The sequence below is a fragment of the Falco cherrug genome, chromosome 4 (genome assembly GCF_023634085.1).
Source record: "Falco cherrug isolate bFalChe1 chromosome 4, bFalChe1.pri, whole genome shotgun sequence".
NCBI classification, from domain to species: Eukaryota; Metazoa; Chordata; class Aves; order Falconiformes; family Falconidae; genus Falco; species Falco cherrug.
The window spans coordinates 17858613-17879997 of record NC_073700.1 but is presented as its reverse complement, the minus strand read 5'-3'; the positions used below and the strand labels follow the sequence as shown (position 1 = coordinate 17879997).

General features: G+C 40.7%; 1 protein-coding gene across 1 annotated transcript in view; it reads left to right on the top strand.

The window, feature by feature from the left end:
- Positions 1-7563: 7563 nt before the first annotated feature.
- SUCLG2 (succinate-CoA ligase GDP-forming subunit beta) overlaps positions 7564-21385 on the top strand; it is a 131675-nt gene continuing 117853 nt past the window's right edge. The window contains exon 1 of the mRNA XM_055707862.1: positions 7564-7712. Within this exon, the coding sequence (XP_055563837.1) occupies positions 7629-7712 (84 nt within the window). The 5' untranslated portion in view covers positions 7564-7628. The remainder of the gene's footprint in view (positions 7713-21385) is intronic.

Genomic DNA, 21385 nt, shown 5'->3' with positions numbered 1-21385 from the left:
AGAAACCATCAAAACACATTTATTAAGGACAATATACATAACAGAAGCTGTACCCGATAGTGTTAAATGTAACAGCTGAGATTACAAATGCTACTTTACTAAATCAGATGGGTACTAGAACTATCAGTTGCTTGGAGAAATTTTATTCCAATTTCCTTTTTAATGCAGAATGCAAAAGAGGAAAATTTTTAGGCTATACTACAGCCAGGCTGATGGCTAAAGCATTCCCATTTTGATCTGTTTAACAAATGCATATTAATTAAAAATATGGTAATTCCTACATACTCTTGTAGAAGCTACTAAAAAGATAGGCCATGGGGAAGTTCTTTTTGATTCCTCCTAGCTCTACTAGTAGAAAAAAAGCTTTCTATTATTATTTCCTGAAGCATGAAAACCCCATAGTGTGTATGTGTGCATGCACGTAAGATCTGAATGTGTCATTATTTGCGTATGTCCATATCCATGAGTTTATAAAATTAGTTGAATGTATATTTTTTATTACAGATAGTAACAATCTTCATAAGCAAAACATTTTGGAGTTATTCTGCTTAAAAACTAAAAAACATTTTACCAAAATGATGTTCCTTAGCTGGTAAATGATATAGCTTCTTCTACTGAGTAAAATGCATCTATGTAGAAAGCAACCATGAGCCTCTACCCTCCCTACTAATCTGTTCATATATACTGTCCCATGAGGACACAGCCTTTGCTTTTTGCCAGGCTTCCCATCTTCTCTTTGAATGTCCATAGAATTTGCAAACACCACTCAAACAGCAAATACTAATGCAGATTATTTACAGTCCTCCTTTTTTCTGTGCAGGGGAGGCGACGCTTGCAAATGTAGTAGGAATTCTGGTCAACTATTTTGGCTACAAAATATTTACAGCCCACTGTAAGCATGGTCAATTCTTATTCAATTATATTTATGTTCCCATCAGGCTCCTAAAGGCTTCCTGCACGTAATTTGAAAGGACCTTCAGAAACATTCACAGCCTGTTTTTACTACTCCAGAAACTTACATTTTCACTACATTTTTGGTTTTGAACAATTGATACATTAGGTGGTAATTGATACGTTAGCTAGCAAAAGAGACACCTGAAAGCACCCCTAACCACCACTATGTGTAGGAAGATTGCTATTCACTACCAGTTTCTATTCCAAAGGGAACAGATTAAAAAATAAATCACCATAACATTATCTGTGTGGTTTTGTAGATATTCTTCTTTTCCTCACAGCTGGTCTCAGAGCTGAGTCCATATAACATACCAAAAATGGAAAGAAAGGAAAAAATTACAAACTTTGGCCTTTTCATATAGAAGCACTTTGGGAGAATTCATGTTTGACATTTACATTCTCTCACGGCAAGCCCTTGAAGGCTTGATGATGACACTGTCCACTAATGAATGACACGAGGTCAGTGCAGGAAAAAGTAAAAATGAAATGGCTCGATGTCTGAAATACAAAGACTAAAAACTACTGAAACACTATCTGAAGAAACGGAAGGAGGTGTAAACTGGAAGGGAATAAACAGTATAGAGAGGCAGCAATTGTTGAATGGGAAATTGATGCAGGACACCCAGTAACCCTGAATAGTCTGTGCTGGGTCAGATACCAGCACATATAATATCCTTTATATAGTATAGTACAGTGCATAGTACATACCATATCTCTGTGTGGTTTGAGGAACAAGCCCAGGAGTTACATTTTATAAACAAGTGCTATTTGAAGATGTCATTAAGGCATTGGGATCTTTTCAAACCATGGGTGATGCAGTCTACATACAGTAGTGACTGCAGACAGCACAACTCCATTAGGTGTACTTGTCACCAGCTAAGGCGAAAAATCATCCTTTATGTTACATACTTGTAAATGTCCAAATACATGGTCGAGACAACAAAACAGTGAGCATATGCACCAAATACCCTGCTTTATGTTTAGGCAGTTCAGTTTTCTCTAGTGGTGCATTCAGGTTTTGCTATAAGATTTTTTACACAGTGCTGCACTTCTCTGTTAGGCTGTTCAGAAAGGTTATGGTTTTCATGAACTTCCATGATCATTGAAGCACTTGGTAGTGTCCAACCAATTGTAATGAAAGTGAAACCTGCAGTCATGCCAAAAGATTTTATTGAAATAGGAAAACACAGCAAGTGATCTACAAAATCCACTGAAATAGTACCCCATGACCCCAAACTACGTAGCATAGAAAGCTACTTTAAAATCAATACTTATTTCGGCAGAAAAATCAATTTCCCTCCTTCTGCAATCCATAAAATTCATCACGAAAAAATTACCCCTCACATATCAGCAGCCCTTTCACCCTACAGGTTTAGAAATTAATTACAATAGACAATTTCAGGTCCTATAACAGGTTGGGACAACATGCTATATATATTTTGCAACCTGTGAATTAAAACATGGATTAGATGTGATGTGAACAACTATAGCTTTTGTAATTTGCCTAGCCTCCCTTTGATAAAGAAAACACTGATTTTTTAGCTACAACTGTCTACAGTCTCAAGCAGTATCCAGTTTTCATTCCTGGAAAATGCTCACCTTTTTGCAGACACTGTGCAGGACACCAACAATTCTACATAACAACGGTTGTTCTGTCAGTATCCAAATCTTAAGTCAGCGACATCTTGCCTTTATTCTTCTGCATGGGTGTTCCAGCCCTGCTGTGAAATAGTTAAAGAGCTTTACTGCACAGCACACACAGAGTTCACAGATTCCTATCAGTAAGCATGTGCCCTTGGGTATGGATGTTCCACATATGACTGTCCAGGCTATCTTTTCATCTGTGAACTTTCCTTTACACTCTAGATAGCTTGCTGTTAAATACATTTTTAAATATAATAGCTTGCTGTCAAATATGTTTTTAAATACAATATACATAATATTATTGATCTAGCCAACATTTTGCTTCATATTTAATAAATCAGTGCTTCTTTTTAGAATGTTTGCATGCATAATAGACTAAAATGCTTAACACACACATGACAGAGCCTGCCTTTTCATTATATCAACTGTTTTGCTGTTATTCTAACCTCCATTTCTTTCCCCCAAGTAACTCTTTACCTTTTTTTTTCTTCCAGACTGTTGGACATTTCTTTCCTGAATTTAGATTGTCTATACTTTTTAAAGGTTTCAAAGTCTTTGTGGGGATATAGTCACATCTTATCAAAGAGGTCCAGCCTCTAAGAGATTGTTTTCTTCCACTGTATCCCACAGCTCAGATCTTTACACTTTTTGTATTCACGGTCCTGTATTGTCTCTGACAGAAGTTCAATAAAATTGTCTTTCTACCCACAATATCAGGGTTCTCAATGTTGTTGGAACTGAGTGTTATAGACCTACAGTCTATCTTGGCTGAGAAACCTGAACTCCCTTGTCTGCCTTATTACACAGTGGGCTGCTGGCAAAAGGTAGCAGTACATTTCTTGTAAATTGATGCATCACTTCTACTGTTTTCAGCCAATTAATTTAGGTCATAAATTCTGGATGTTTCCTTTTTACATAGAGTCAAATGGTTAGATATCAAAAAGGTGGAGCATTACTGTTACTATTGCTCCCCTCGGTGCTGCTTCTCTTGCTATAAATCTTCTTAAAGTGGGTTGCTTCACTACTTTTTCTCTTCATTCCTGCATGTTATTATTTAATCTTTCCCCTGTTTTAGCCACTTCTTTTCAGTTTTCAGCTTTAACTAAACATCAAATTTGCCACACTGTTAAAATGCAGCACCCTGACTTCCCAGAGCATCAAGCAGAAGATGCAAAGATTGTTTTAAGGCTTCACTTTACTCTTTTGCTCCCAGCCACATACAAGTTTCACTATGTATAGCCGAGGTGCAGTTTGAAAATGAAAAAGGCAAACTGATATTTACATAGATTGATGATGCAGCCATGGGTAGAGATTATACATTTGCTGAAGACAGGGCAACCAGAACGTTCGATCTTACCTAGCAAAAAAACACCCCATCCTGCTTTCTTCCAGGATCCTTCCCATTATATTAAAATATGTTTTTAATGAATGGAAATTTTGTGGCTGTATGCAACGACTGAACACTGTGACCTAGGAGGTAATTTACAGTTCTAATACACCATTTTTCGTTCTTTATTTTCATCCTCCTCCTGTTTTCTAGGCTTAAAGATTGTTACTTCTCATTGTAATATTTACCACTCATTGCTATATTTACCACTTACCATAAATTTTTATTTTTGGTTTTACATTTGGATACAAGCCGCCATGAACAGAGAGAAGGAATGAGGACTAGCGAAGGACTGAGACAGTATCACAGGCTGAAGGAGACATGCATCAGGACTTGTACTCTATAGTGGCATCATAAGACTCACTCTACAATCTTGTTTCCTGTTCTTCAGTCACCTATAATGGGACTATTTTAGTGAGTGTGTTGCAGTTTTACTACCCTCATGCATTCTTCTTGGGGATGCTATGTGTGGTGTATCTTTCACATACAGATTCAGTTGTTCTCTAAGAAATCTATGATTTGAAATCTATGATTTTGATCTGTGATATGAAGGCTCAAGTTCTATAGGCAACACAAAAATCAATACAGTAATATGCACACAACGAAATGTCCTTCAGTCCACTGTTTACAGTTTTCTGAAAAAAAGGGGCTACAGACCATCAAAAATGGACTAGAGCATGCAGGGCGAGCAAAAGCAAAAGTCTGAGGGCTTGCCTGACTTGCAGGTACTCTACTGAAGTTGTAAGACTAATCATGTAAATTAGGAAAGATGTATTTGGCCCAATTCTATTTGAGTCAAAATTAGAAGAGTATCCTACCCATGAAAACATAAATGATCCCTGCTTCATTGCTGTAGTAGTGGTTTTATTCCTGACATGTATAATAAGCATAAGATCAGATATATTACTAAGGAAAAATTATTAAGAAAAAACCCTCTATTCAGCTCTGCTAGCTATAATGAGTTCGTATTTGTCCAATGGTTTTATGGTTAAATGAGAAGTTAATGATAAACAACCTTTCTGAATGGCTGGATACACCATCCATGTGCTGGTTGTGATATCCATCTTTAGCGAATAATGGTTTGGGAGGTAATCTGTGTGGGTGAGAAAATGAATATACCATTTCATTGTTAACAAGTAGTGCTGCAATAAAGAGGAAATGCAAAACCACTTAAAATTATGCTTTACCTGTGATAAGGTAACGTTTTTGGTTTTTAAATGTTTTCACTTGAATGCTATCAACTATTTAGACTTAAGGATAAGTTGTAAAGAGGTATACCTTATGCGATGTTTCTTTAAGCATAACTGCAAAAACATTACCAGTAGTTTTGCATTAAGTAGACCACTGCTAAAAAGCTTAGTTACAATCTAGTTTTTTATGCATCCAGGGGAAGATACGAGAAAGGCAATACCTTCAAACGCTGCATACCTATGATAGACACAGGGAGGAATGTTTGAAAGCCTAGAAGGAATATCCTTTGAAATCAGCCTCTCTTTCTTTACCCTTATTTATTTTGCAGTTCGCTTCCCTTCCCTCCTTCTTTGTGAGGATGCTGTGTTGGGATTACTCCTTAGCTGTTCCCAAATTTCTGCATTCCAAATGAATTTCTTAACAAGAATTGATAATGTCTATCTTTTCCTTTGCACCCCCACACACATATCCTTGTACCCAATACTCCAAGAAAGCTGGTGCCTGCATTGCTCTGCTAATTGCTTCAGAGACCTGTTCGACCTAAATTTTCTTTGGCTTACACATACATCGAAGGAAACTGAATGTGAAGACAATGAATCTCTATACCTTTTCTCCTCATACTTTAAAGATCAGGTATCCTCAACCCTAGAGATACAAAAAAAAAAATCATGTCTTGGTGATTAACCCAGACTGTGTATTTGCTGTGGTTTTTCCATTTATTAAATCTAAACAATAAAAAATATAGTGAAGAAGGTATAGTAAAGAAGGTTCTTCACTATTTGTATTACACAATGATATGCTCCTCACAGCATTAAATGATAGCCTTGCATGCAATCCACACACTTTATCTGAAAGCTTATATACCTGTTATATATATATATAAAACTAATGCAGACAGCCATAATAGTCTGTATGAATAGGAAACACTGTGCTTACTGAACCACAGTCATGAAGCTAAAAATGAAATTATATTTCCTCCAACATAATACCAAAGTCAGTATATAATATTCTGAAAGAACAAGCACACAGTAATACCTAGGTTAATACTGGTACCATACATTATTGCTCAATGCTATCAAAAAGGTGCATCTTCAGATTCTTTATTGAAGCATATTACATTACTTAAGTTGTCATGACAAAGACAAAACTGTTCAATTTCAGATTTTTCTAGCACCTCAGTTTTTATGAAATTGCAGGGTTTTTTCTAATAGCAGTGTAATTTATTTACTGATTAAATTCCAATAAAGAAGTTGTTGGTTTTTTTAAAAAACACATTTAGGAGTGTAACTTCTAAGCACTGACAGGAGCATTCTCCTTTGTTCCTACTCAAATCCTAGACTAGAAGATAGGGATTTGACTGTTTTGTTTATCCAACTATTTAATCATAAACCACAGCGTAAATGATGTTCAGCATAACTAATGCTTGCATATAATGCTAAACACTGCATGCTTCAATACAGGTGAATTTTATATGAACCGTTGTCAATTGTATGAGTATCTTATCTGCTGCTCAGTTTTCACAAATATTTTTTCAAACCATAATTGTTAATAGGTAATTTGTGCAAACTATTTAAAGTCAACTATCCCTTACTCATAGGTGGATTATCCAGAGTGTACATTTACCAGAAACTGACACAGAAAAGCTCAGTGGGGTCACATAGAGACTGTATCTGCAAGAGACCAGGTCATTTGACTCTTGAACTCGCTTCAGATTATGGACACGCTACACCTGTGCCCACACTAGCCCCTAAGTCATTCCTGATGGATGGAATGAGGTATTTTCTCAAACCTGGCTTCTGGGACTTGTGAAACCACAGCTCAGACTGGGAACTCATATGTTAGATTTTATATCCGTGTGAAGGGTCATGATCTACCAGCACTCTGGTCTTAAGCACCATCGCCCAGGTGGGTCTGAATTCTGGGTCTCAGTTTTGGTGTTGACTAACAGGCTTTACCTGCGGGTGAAGAACGAACAGAGGCATTTTGTGAAGTACAGATTAAAGCGCCTATGTAGAGTCAACTGCATCCCGGCAGGCCTTATTAGGGCTTATTAGCCTGGGTTAATTTAGTATTTCCTATTTAAAAAAAATATAAAATAATGCTTTTAGTCATGAGGGAGAAAGCCAGAAGGCCAAGCAGCCAAGGCAGTACCTCCCGCCGTTCGGGGCTGTCGCCTCTCACTGCCCAGGCCCTCCATGGGGTCCCCGACTCCCGCCTTCCCCACGGAGCCGCCGCTGCCCACCCGCGCTCAGGCCGTTCGCCCCTCCCTCACGGCGGCCGCCGCTCCGCGCCCTGCCCGCGGCACCCAGCCCGCCCGCCGCCCGGGCGCCATGCCCGGCCCCTCTCCTCCCCTCCGCAGGGGTGGGCGCCACGGGGCCGCGCCGAGCTTCCGCCCGGGGAGCGGGGCAGGGCGGGGACAGCGGCCGCCGGGAGGGCAGGCGGCGCGGCTAAGATGGCGGCTCCCCTGGCGGGGCGGGCGGCGGTTGCGCTGCGGACCCTGGCCCTGAGATACGCCCGCCTGCGGGGCAGCTTCCCGGTGAGTGAGCCCGGCCCCAGCCGCCGCGTTCTGCCGGCTCTGCTGGCGGCCCGGGCGCCGAGGGGGGGCGGCGGGCCGCGCACCTGGCGCGCTGCGGAGCTGCTCCTCACGAGCCGCCGCGCTCCCCGCCACCTCAAGCGCCGCTTTCCGCCCCCCGAAGCCGCCTTTCCCCTGCGGCCGGCGGGGCCCCCCCGCTTCAGCCTCCCGCTGTGCGCGCCCGTTCCCCTGGCGGAGCGCGGGCGGCTGCTCGGGTTTCGTCGCCTGGAGCCGCGCCGTGCGCTCGGCGGTGGCCGCAAACAGACCGGGCGGCCTCGCTCGCTCGTGCTCGGCGGCCTCGGGCAAAGGTCCGGGCGCGGCGGGGCGGGACGGCCCGGAGTGTGACCTGAGGCGCCAGCTCCGACATCCCCCCTGCCCCGAAAAACCAGAGTACTTCGAGTTATTTCAGTAGCAGAAACGGGTGACGCCGTGCGTGAAGTAGCGTCGTTTATCTGAACACGTTCGGGGTGGCGGCATTGGGTTGGCTTTGGCTCTGTGCTGGTGGCAGAGCGGCTGGAGCCAGGTCACCCAGTTGTGCTCAGCTGGACAAGCCGCTCACAGCTCTGGCTTCCCAGGAAAAACCGCTCACAGCTCTGGTTTCCCAGTGGTCTTGAATCTCAGAAATGTGATGGCAAAGAGTAAACGGGCCTCCCTGAAGAGCTCGCCTTCAGGAGCTCTCTTGAGGTGTAGCAGGAGTTCTGTGATCACCTCAACAGCAGACATACAAAGGTAAAATGAGATATGTACATTTTGGACAGCTCTGGTGCCTTTGGCAACCAGCCTCTTTATTTTGTCTTTTTTTTATCAGATCAACAGCTGCATGGCAATCTACTTTGGCCCATGCTTCTGAGCATAAGCGTTTTCCCAGAAGGAAAAGCCTCCAGAGCGACCAAAGCTTGTTTCTGGCCAGCTCTGTTCCTCAGGTTCTGCTGCTGGGGCTGCGCGGGACGGCTGTCAGATACAGCGTGGTGTTGGTGCTGAGTGTAACTGGCATTGTATGTCTACTTTTGGGTGGTTTGTCTTTTAACCTGGAGGAAGTGAGCTAGCTCGGTTTTAAGTCTGAAAACTTTTGTGCCCAGCTTTCCCTTTTTAATGGCGAATGTGGTGTTTGGCAGTTCAGTACAATGGGTTAGCTGATTCGGTGTTCATCAATTTCATGTATACATGTATAGATACACACACACAGAGACAGGGAGAGAGTGTGTCTATATACATACACATAAACGTGTATATACGTATATTTATCTGTATACATACATCTTTAAATGTTTCTGTTGATGAGCAATCCTGTCAGTCCCAACAGTGTTTGGTGCGTACACGTTATATGGTTGAAGATGCGTTCCTACCAGCGTGACTTATGTCACTATGATCCTATGAGAAGGAACTCAGGAGGTAACCTCACTGATTTTGTGTTTGTCCCTACTGTTCTTGTAGGGCTCTGATATGGACGGCTTTTGTAGGGTTTGAGTATCAGCGTTGTCTAGACAGAGTCATCTCAGTCAAGTGTAGAAGGTGCTCTGGTTGAACTCAGTTTCAAGCTCTGTCTTTATCAGGTGCTGGAGTGGGGATTTGAGGTACAGGTAGAAATTAGGAGTTCATTCATCTCTCAAAACATGGAGTGTTCCCATAAGTTACCTCGCAGAAATACTGCATATCAGCTCAGATTCTCAAAGAGTATTAATCTCGGGATACTATGGTGGCTAACTTTAAAAAAAAAAAACTTCAATATTTTTTTTGTGTGTGTTACTTAGGAAATAGAGATATTGAACTTGTATCGTAAATCACATTTTATTGTTCTGGTTTTGAACTCTGACAGATATTGGGAGAATCTCCCAAGATCTGTGCTTTCCAAGTAGACTGTTTTCAAGAACCACATCGATACAAATCAGGTTCTTCATTTCAAAGTAAAATGCTTTCCTGTACAAAGCTATTCATTTTTGCAATGTTACATTATAGAATTCCCATCTAAATAATCTAATCTTCCACTGTCTCAGACTTCAGACTACAAGAAAGTTCATCAGCCGAAGTCTGGATTTCTATTCTACGAAGTAGGATAAGGTATCTGAGAGTATGAGTCCTTCCTTGAAAAGAGTTTTTCTCATTTGTATCATTCGCTACTTAGCTCAGAGCAGAAGTTACACTGTTACTTCATTCATTTACCATAAACCAGCAAAACCTGTCCTCTTCTCAAAGCTTACTACTTTGTTCTTTTCACAGGTATGGTCTTCCGTACAGTAAGGGCATAATCAAGAAATAGCAGTCTTAAACTATGTTGTTTTGGTAATGCTGTGTGCGTAGGTACATGGTGAGAGTTAAAATCTTTCTTAATAACCTTAGTGACTTACTATAAGAGTGCTGTTTGGACACTGTTTCAAAATTTCTTATTATTTCAAAACTCGTGATTTTCATAGCTGGGTTGCAACAAGCTTTTTGGAAGTTTGGTTGTATACTGTCATAATCTATACGCAAATATTTTTCTGTGTAACTTCATTTTAGGGGTGCAATAGATGGTACTTGATCCTATCACATGAAAATATTTTATCATCCTTCTGCTTTCCCTTTGGCTCTTTATCTTTTTATAACTATTAAATTATTTTTTTATACTATTTTAATATTCTTGATAGATTCCGTTCTTTGTGCTTTTGGAGTTTAAATCTGACCAAGTGTTTCAAGAAGATAAAAGATAGATTTCAGTTGTCTGCAGAGCATGTGGACAAGCGTATTTAGACCTGTTCTTACTGGAACAATATTTGTAAAGAGCTGTGACAAACGCTCCAGGGACCACTCTGCAGCAGAATTCGATCTTGTTGGGTAGCAACAAATAGGCTCCATTGAAGGCTGTTTATTTGAATGGGAGTTGAGCTGGGCCCTTTGGGAAAATGCTGTGTTTTCAAAATAGCTTCAGATGCAGTGGATTTCAGCGATGAATATAAATGAGGAACAATTAAATCAGAATCATAAAAAAAAAAAAAAATGCTTAAGGTAACTCTCCAGTTTTCTAACACAGTGAGCAGATTGGCTGATTGGCTGGTGCATTACGCAACCCTATCCTAGCCTTCAAAATGGTCCTCAGTCCTGCTGTAACATTTTCAAATTTCATGCAAGTTAAAATATTAAAGAAAAAAAAAAAGGGGGGGAGGGGGATGAGTGTGGAAATATGGAATTAAACAGTATTCCTGTTGAATCCGCTGAGCAATATCTATGTTACAAATAGGGAACTGTACAAGGTTGCTCACTGCAGATGCCTTCAATACCTAGACTTGAATACCTATAAAGCCTCATTAATGCTGAACAGAGAAAGTTCTGTCTTTAAGAAGCGATCAGCTCTGAGTTTAATGGTCTTCCACGCAACAGAAAACATTACAGAAAATACCTAAATTCATGACTTCAGAAGCCACTTCAATGCAAAATGCATACATTTTTCTTAGCTTTGTGTTAAGTTCTTGAAAATTTCTTGATATTTCAGACTGTTTCACTTTTCAGGCTTTTCCAGGTTGAAAGTTTTGCTATGATTTTTAAGGTTTTACATTTATAAGTAGGAAATACAGGAGCCTACAGACTTTCGCAAACAGTTTTTATCTATAGGTACCTAAACCATATCAGTAGAAAGCCCTCTTCAAACTCTAGACCAAACTGAAATGCCAAAGTGGACCAGGTGTTTGGCCCACTCCTCCCTGGAAGTTACATTAAATACATTGTTATTGAACCCCTTTTTCAAGATGAAAGAAGGAAATTAAAACATGAATATAACTTTAGACTGTGATATGTTTTAAAACAAATCTTAAAAATTATTTTTTCCGTTCTGTGCTGATCGGTGGAACTTCTGCCTTGGCAGCAATCCAGCTCTGGCACACATATTCACAGTTTGTCTTGAAACAGAAAAGCTGCATTTATTTATCTTTATGTGTACCTTATGTAGGTATAATGAGGGGATAGGGCAAATTAAATAAGAAGAGACAGCCGTCATGAATATGACATTAGGTTGAGGATTAGCTGGGACACCTGTGGTCTTAAACTTGGCTGTGGATAAATAAACCCTTCCTCCTGGCCCTCCCATCTGAACTCCCAACCAGTTTACCCAGAGAGACTGCTTACTTTGCTCGGGTATGTTTAGGATTCATTAAAAGTGGTTTTTTGCTATAAAAGCAAGTGTTTTTTCATTGATCTGCCTCCTGAGGCACTAGATAAATTGTCAATAGATGAATTGTGTTTTCTTTACAGGTATCTCAGTGATTGTTTCCTCCTGTCTTTCTCTGGAATATTGTCAGTGCGTGTGGCAATTTTTTTTTAGAAAAAAAAAACTTTCATTTGGTCTTTCTGGCTGCTGACTGCCAACAAAAATGCTATGAGGAATTGTGTGAAGATGTTGAGATTCTCTTGGGAATACAGAAAAGTGAGATGAGGGTTTAGAAACACTTGGGGTTTGGTTGTTTCCTAGAAGGAGATAATTTCTCTGCTATATTTTCCCCGCTCTTATTTGTAAGATTAATTTTCAGCAAACATTGGAAACGTATTCATTTATTGCTTAGAGATATGATTCTCCCCCTCCCTGTTTTGGGGGTTCACTCACAGGTACGGTTCCAGGGTGACTTAATCTCAACTGATACTTTTTTTTGTTGTTGCTGTGACCACACCCGTAGTGAGTAGTTCAGCTCATTATTGCCTTGGTCAGTCCAGTCTTTCTGTGCATGTTTGAGACTGTAATCTGCAGCTTTGAGCATATACCCTAAGGATTTTCTACAGAAAATTTCCTTCTTTAATACTCTCTGCTGAGAAAGCCAATTTCTAGCTATCTGTGAATCAGTTAGGTGTATACTCATCTATTCCCCGCTCCATAGCATTTTAATAAAACACGGGACATAGAAATCATGTTATCTGTGCAACTGATTATGACAGTAATTTTGGAACTGGTAATTAAACATTGATCCATAATTAATAGCTGGCTATCGATCTTATTTTAACTAGATAACACAGCAGGAGTAGGCATGAAACTAAGACAAGTTAAGATTGACTATTGTGAAAGATTCCTTAATAGTGGAGGTATGCTGTGCTGTTGAATAGATGCTGTTGAAGTCTCTGTTGCATGAGCGGTACTTAAAAGAGATGCTGAACTTTAATCTGAAACCCCCCTTTGATATGGTAATGGAAAATTCTTCCAAGAATCAAAGATTGGTGGCATTTTTTTGTGTGTGCTTTTTGTTGGTTTGTTGGGGTTTTTTTTGTCACATGCTGATTGTAATGTTCTTGTATAATTAGTGACTAAATGTTGACTGTGGAGGAATTAAAAAATAGCAAGTATTTACACTTACTTGTTAGAACACCTTTTAAGATCTTCAGTTAAAATTTGATACTGATAGCACAAAATATGTACAGTAAATGAAAGTTCTTCAATTTCATCTTTTTTTTAGTTTTGTTTGTTTGTTTAAATTGTGCTGGTTTGTTCAGCAGACTTACCCATGAGCTTTTTTTCTTCCTTGTCTCCGGTCTCTTTCTGCTTGCTCATAGGTTTCCTAAACTACAAGGGTCTATCCTGAAATTCAATTACATTTATTTCCATCCAGTTTATTTAATTTCTGTCATGATCTACTAGTGTATAAGCTTAGAATCCCAAATCATAAAGCTCTAGGTGCTATCCCCGTTGAGCATGACTGTGGGTTGGTCTATTTCACTCAAAGACCGTTTTCATTTAAGAAATATACTTTGTATCTGGTTTGTGAGCCATACCTTGTTACTGATTTGTGTTTATTTACCTTGGCACTTGTGGTAAGTGGTGGCTGGTCAATTTCAGACTACCCTGTTTATCTTTCATTTGTGCAGTATGGAACCATAGAATGGTTTGGTTTGGAAGGGACTTAAAGACCATCTAGTTCCATCCCCCTGCCATGGGCAGGGACACCTTCCACCAGACCAGGCTGCTCCCAGCCCCATCCAACCTGGCCTTGGGCACTGCCAGGGATGGGGCACCCACAGCTGCTCTGGGCAGCCTGTGCCAGCGCCTCGCCGCCCTCACAGTAAAGAAATTTTTCCTAATACCTAGTCTGAATCTGCCCCCTTTCATTTTAAAGCTGTTCCCCCCTTATCCTATCACTACATGCTGTGGTAAAAAGCCCCTCCCCAGTTTTCTTGGAGGTCCCTTTAGGTACTGGGAGGCTGCTCTAAGGTCTCCCTGAAGCCTTCTCTTCTCCAGGCTGAAAATCCCCAACTCCCTCAGCCTGTCTCCGTGGGAGAGGCGCTCCAGCCCTCTGAGCATCTTTGTGGCCTCCTCTGGACTCACTCCAACAGGTCCCTGTCCTCCTTGCGTTGGGGGCCCCAGAGCTGGATGCAGCACTGCAGGTGGGGTCTCACGAGAGCGGAGTAGAGGGAGAGAATCACCTCCCTCAACTTCTGCTTGTGCTTCTTTTGATGCAGCCCAGGATACGGTTGGCTTTCTGGGCTGCAGATGCACATTGCCAGGTTGTCAACCAAACCCCCAAGTGCTTCTCCTCAGAGCTGCTCTCAGTCCGTTCTCTGCCCAGCCTGTATTTGTGCTTGGGATTGCCCTGGCCCATGTGTAGGATCTTGCACTTGGTCCAGTTGAACTTCATGAGGTGTGCACAGGCCCGGCTCTCAAGCCTGTCAGTGTCTCTCAGGATGGCACCCCTTCCCTCCAGTGTGTTGACTGCTCCACACAGCTTGGTGTTGTTGGCAAACTTGCTGAAGGTGCGCTCGATCCCACTTTTGTCAGTGACAGAGATGTTAAACGGCACTGGTCCCAACACCGACCCCTGAGGAATGCCCCTTGTCACTGGTCTTCACTTGGACATCAATCCATTGACCACAACTCTTTGAGTGTGATGAACCAGCCAATTCCTTATTCACCAAGTGGTCCATCCATCAAATCTATGTCTCCAATTTAGAGACAAGGATGTCATGGTTGTATCAAATGCTTTGCACAAGTCGCAGTAGACGATGTCAGTTGCCCTTCCCTTATCCACCAATGCTGTAAATGTGTTGTAGAAGGCCACCAGATTTGTCAGGCATGGTTTGCCCTTAGTGAAGCCATGTTAGCTGTCACCAATTGCCTCCCTATTTCCCATGTGCTCTAGCATAGTTTCCAGGAGGATCTGCTCCATGATCTTGCTGGGGACAAAGGTGAGACTGGCCTGTAGTTCCGCAGGTAAAAACTGGTCAGCACAGCACAAGGTAATGGTATTCCTGTGTGCATGAACGTACACCCCTCTATGTGTTTCCTGTCGTTCTTGTATTTTAACTCTTGCTAGTAACATTTAGAGAAGCTGTTTTACTGCTTGATTTCTGACTACAATCTTTGACCTGAAATTGGAGCCATTAGCTGCCTGACAGCATTTACTGTTATTTATCAAGAAGCACACTCTGTGGTGGCCCAGGGCTTTGTTACTGGCAGTAGGTGCAGGGTGTGTGTCTAGGGACATGGTGCATGGTCACTGGATCAGATCTGTGTCTTTCTTTCTAGGTGGTTTCTATAGCTTAGACAATGGGAAGCATCTGGAAATCTTGAAGTGACTAACTAGGGGCAGTGGCCCATGACTCGGCCAAGTGACCATCACTCAGGTCCCCATTGATACCAGGCATCCTTCCAGGGGAGGAGACAGCCTGAGAGCTCCTCTGTTTTGCATTAGTTCTGAACCTTTTATTTTGAAGTCTCAAGAAAACATTACAGACTTTAAGGCATTGTAAACACCTGATGACTTAGTATCCCCCTTTTCTCTCATGTTCTTTTGGCATGATGTGTTGGTTTTCTTTATTATTTTTCCACAAGATTAAATTTCTAAAAAATTATCATCCTGCATCAGACATATTAAAAGGACAGCACAAAGGTCACATCTTCTGCCTGAGTTAAGAGACTGTTCTTCAGCTATGGAAATTAATATCTTCATCACACTCTGAGCAACAAGGCTTTGAGGGAAGGGTTCCTTTCCTCGGAACATGCTGCCTGCAGCCAGTTAAAGAGATGGAAAGCAGCTCCTCAGCACATATGCTCCAGCCTAAGGAGTGTTTTGAACAGCATTTTGGTTTGCTGCATAGTGCTTTATTGATTGGTCCTAGGGAACAAAGTAGTTTAAATGTGCCTCTATCATTTGTATCTTTGTCTAATAAATGATTTTGATTTTAGTTTTTTGCTTTTCATAATAAAAAGGTATAGATTCGTGTTGTTTACAAGTGAAGGACCAAAAGTAATGTGCATGTCCTTATCACCTAAATTAGTTTGTAGAAGAGGCATTATAAATGTTGCAGCTTCGCAGCGTGCTTTCTGCATTTGTAGAGTGAAGATGTGACTATATCTATATAGTACCTAGGCATTTTAAGTTAATAAATTTGGCAGTTTCTCTTAAGGAAGGTGGAACAGGTACAATACTGACCTTCAGGATTTGGTGTGCAGTAATGCAGTTTGGAACAAAGGGTTTTCTTTTTTTTTTAATGATTAAACTGTAAATGGAAGAGTTTTATTTGTCTGAAAGCGGGTAGATATTTTGAAAGCATCAGTAGCAACAACTGTTAACACCCATTCGTACAGTGTGCATGTAGAATACTTGTGGAACAATAATCAAGCTCATGGGAGCAATAACTGGGAAAGATGAAAAACTAAAAGGTATTACAGGAGTAGGTAGACTCTGAGGACTATAAGCAATGAGCAATAACCTCAATTTGTGTCAGGAGAAGAGAGAATCACTCTTACTGTAGTTACTTTACCTTTGGTGTCTAACTCGTGTCTGCTTAAATTCTTTGAGATGCAAAAGTTTTGTAGGAATTGACAGGAATGGAGAATTAAGGGAGATTTTTGATCATGTTTGATAAGTTTGTCTGCTTGTCCAAGACTTTTGACTAAAAAATATGAAGCTTGAAATTAAAAACCAGTAAGAGATTACTAGTGGAACACTTGATCATTCTTTTGAGATTTTCCTCTGAGGGATCTGTTGGCAAAAGAACAGTTTAATTTGACATCTGCTAATTCAGTGGCAGCCAAGAAAGCAGCTACTACATTTTGTGAGAGAGCAGCTGGAATGTGTGGAGCTCCATCTAGGGAGGGTTGACGACCCAGCTGAGAGCCTGTGGGTCAGGATTAGCGGCCAGGCCAACATTACTGACAATATTATTCTAAGTCTACTACAGACAGCTTGATGAGCAAGAACCAGATGAAGCTTCGGACAACTGCAGGAAGCCTCATGTTATCAGGCCCTCGTTCTCATGGGGAACTTCGCTCACTCCGGTACCTGGTGGACTGACTACACAGCAAGGCACAAGTAATCAAGTAATGTAGGAGGTTTCTGGAGAGCATTGATAACAACTTCCTAATGCAGGTGACTGAGGAGCTGGCAATGGGAGACACCACTGGGGCTCACATGTATAAACAAGAACTGATTGGGAATGTGAAGACTGGGGCAGCCTGGATTTATGAAGGGGAAATGCTTGGCCAACCTGATAGCCTTCTCTGGGTGAGATGACTGGCTTCATAGCTGAGGGAAGAGCAGTGGATATTGTTTATTTTGATGGATACAGCATGGGTTGTAATAAGGCACGATGAACAAGGCTGGGAATATTCCCAGTTTCCTTAATCAGTGAAGTAAGGCCATCATCATTTGGGCTTGGAACTTCTGTTCCATTGGATTCCATCCCTTTCCCTTCCTTTTCCTCCAGGTAGACAGGCCATATGTCTTAATAAGTTTGTGTCAGAACTATGCGTACTCTGACTGTTTGTTTGTTTGGGGTTTTTAAGCTACGTTTAATTTCCTTGTAATCTGTGTTATGACTATTACATGTTTGGGATTTAGGAGCTGCATAGATCTTTTTATGTCAGACATCAACCAAGGGTAGAAAAACCCTGGTTCATAACCTGTTTATTTGGGATTTTTTCCATGTCTTCTCACTTAGTATTTACCTGTGTAGTGCTAATGGAGAGATTATTTTTGTCAGTCCATTTTCAAAATCTTTGAGCTGCCCAATAGGCTATCCAAGGTGACAAAACATGGCAGAGGTGTCAGTCCGTCAGACAGGGAAGTGAGTTCTCTGTGGTCTTGCAACCTGTTACAGATTATGGATTATAATGTCCAGCCAATTGGTTTGGCTGGGGGTTCCTGGCTGGTTACAGACTGGATTTCTGCCAGCAGCTAAACACTTTGATCATTACTTCAACGTCTCTGATGAGCAGCCATTTTGGGTCAGCGTTGGCTTTGCTGGTGACCTCTGTCACTTAGTGCCTGATTAGTGTTATCAACTGGCAGGTAGGCAGTGTTTTCAAAGAGCTACTCAACGAACATGCTTCTGATGAAGGATTGTTCTCCCCTACTCCCTTTGCTGGTTGATTACCTTTTACCATACATGCAGCTTCTGTGTGTCTGCAAGCCTTGGGCATTTCAAATGGCCGAGCACAGACGGTGAACGCACCTGCATTTCCAGGAAGCAAGAAACTGGAGATTGCTTTGTTTTAAGGATGACTTCAAATAGTCTTTTATTTGCCCAGAATGTTTGATCAATGGCGTTAGAAATGTAGAAATCCACTTTAAGTTCAGAGTCTTTGATGACGGAACAGATGCTGCTGCTCCTAGCGTCCTAGGCTTGCTTTGAGGTTTGAGAATGGCAGCATGATGAATTTCCAGTGTGAATAATGAAGAAATACCAATAAAGAAATGACTTGCAAAGGAAGGAAAAATGTTTGTAACTTTTGCCTTTCTGTTAAAGGCATACTTTCACCGATTATTCTGTGGCAGTTTCTGGTTTATCCCCTGCTCTGCCCAAGCAGCTGGAAGGCTGTCTTCCTCTTCTGTTTGTTCCTTTGAGTTTGCTCGATGTCAGTCTAAGTCAAATGGTCTAACTAAACCCAAGATTTATTAACAATAAAAGGTGTGAAGCTTTCAGATTTAAATGAAAATGGTGTACCAGTCTTTTTTGGGTTGGTTTTTTTTTTTGGCACTTCCAGGATAGAAACTATTACAGCCCATTCTGCACTAGTTTGGAAAAACAGCTGTGACTTAGGCATGCAGTGGAACTGTTTATTGCTTGGGAGTGCTATGCTGCTTGGTGCTCAAAGTCATCATCTTCTGTGATGACACGTTTAGGTAGTATGGAAATTACCATGATTTGATTTCAGGTATTAAAGAGCTAGAACAAAGAAGTGTGATTATGTTTTATATTTGCTTCTCTGTGATGAGAATTGGAGGTCAAGCTGTCTAAACTGGCATTTTATTGGTGTTTTTCTTAAAATATCGCTGGCTCCTAGCACTTGAAAAAGTATTCTTCCAGTGTATGGTAGGTGTGAAATGCTTCTTTGACAGATGTGATTACTTGAGATAGGAATTTGGAAACACTTTTGATCAACCCATTGACCATGCTTTGAGTTTCTTAATGATTCAGGAAGCTTAAATAGGGTGAAGTGTACAAAAAACTGATAGTGGGAATACTCTGGAAAGCATATCCTTTATATGTCATAGTTGGTGGTAAAACAGTTTTAGAATTATTTTTTCCTGATTATATTTAATATTTTAAAGCATTTCTTCATAGTTCCATAAAAATATAATTTTAATCTTGTAAAAAATTAGGAAGTTAAGCACTTTATAAGATGAGAACAAAAATATTCAATTTCTCCTCAAGAAATATAAAAGAATATTTCTGATTTGTGTGGAGAAGATAGCTCATTTCACTTTTTGAATGTGTGGTGCATATCACTAACAATCTTTTTTCATTTGCAAAGGCAGGGAATGTATTATGGTATTTTCTGCAACTGATTATGCAGTTGTGTATGGTAGTGAGTTTATTTTCATCAGCTACTTCAAAGCCCTTACTTTTTAGGTCAGGAAAGTGTGCTTTTTCCTAAAGCTTTGAAGTTTTAAATAAGCAAAATGAACATAATTTGACTAAAATTAATTACTAATGCAAAGCAGAGCTACTGGTGGCTAGAACATTGACAAAAGCAGAAATTGAATCTATGAATTAATATTCTTGTTTTCTTTAGCCCAGCAAAGGCTCTGAAAATTGATTCCAGAAATATAAAGGTTCTGTAGGCATGTTTGCTTCTTGAGCACATGTGGATGTACAATAAGTATATTTAATATGATTTTATTCTGCTGAAGCTTGGTTAAAGAATGCAAGAAAAATGTTCTGTTGCAAATATTTTCTAAAGTAAGTGGGGAGGACATTGTTTGCCCCTTGGAGTGGACGAGCAGCTTTGTGTTTTGGGTAGGCTGCTTTGTTTTCTTCACATCCTGTTTGTTGTGTGACCTTAGCCGTGTTGTTCAAACCAGAAAGTTTTCACGTAACCTCATAGAATAAGGACCCTGCCATGATCTGCATAGATTTTCAGAAGTTGCTAACAATTCACTGCTCACATGCACATTAGTGGAATTGGAGTATACTTGGCTCTGCTCAGTCAGCCTTTAAATGCTAAGCAGGATGCATCACAGAACTTCTCCGTGTCAAAAGTGTTCTGTCACTTATATCCAGCAGTTTCTGTTTTGATGTCTGCATGTTAACAGAAGCCTCCATACTCCCCTGAATGGAGGGGCAGGATGCAGGCATCAGGGATTTGGCTATGCCCTGCTTAATCTGGAGACCAGTCTGTAGGAAACAACTGCTGAACAATAGGCTGGCAAGGGAAGAGAAATGGAGTACTGAGGTCAGGGTCTTCCTGGTCAAGAGGTCATTCTTTCTGCCGTCTCCACTTTTATTTTTGAGGACTGAAGTCCTCGCAAAACCATATCCATGGCTACCCAGAAAGATCATCCGGGTGGTAGCTGCTAGGATCTGCCTTGTAGTGCACAAGAATGTGGGCTCAGATTCTGGTTTTCTGAGATAAGGAGAAATAAGGATGACAGAAGGAGCTCAAGTCTGACCCTGTGCATGTTCCTGGTAGTTTACAGTGGAGCTTAGTGAGTAAGAGAGTGTGTTTACAGAATAGCTGTCAAAATCCTTGTGTGTAAGCAAGCTGTAAATAAGTCTATAAAATATAATCATTACTGGGGACTTTAAATCTGCAATGAGTGAAGGACTTGCTTCAAGTTCATTCTTGTCTCTGCTTCCTTGCATGAGAAGTAAACAGAAGGATAAATCAGAAAGCTGTTTATAAATGTAATTTCAAGGCACACTGGAACAGAATTGTGTAGGTTTCGTTTTTGTTTTGTTTCGGGTTTTTTTTCTTGTGCTAATGACCCAAAGGAATTCTGCAGTGTAGGAACGTCATGCCATGCTGCATCATTTCCACACAAGTGCAGAGGTTAAGCTTGGGGTCAACCAGTTTGCAATCAGACTGATTATAAAAGGATGATGAGGAGTAAAAGATAAAATCAAAAGAACATAGTAGGACAGGAAAGTATATAGAGAGATGTTTTGGAACCCTTGAAGTAAAACTTTTTCTTGCAGTAGGCAACAAACGGGAACATTCAGGAGAACTGTTAAGTGAGGCGTTATGGTTTTGTTAAAATAGCAGTTTAGAATTTTCAGCTCCACTTCCACCCTGAGTACATTTACTAAGAGGCTGGCAAAGTTTAAATAATCCTCACTGCTTTATCTGTAGTACTGTGAAATATCCAAGACATAACTGAGATGGTTCTCATGTACATATGGCTTAGGTAAAAGGGAAAGGTTCCTGAATAGATAGGTTTCCATATTATTTTCTTTTAAATTCAATC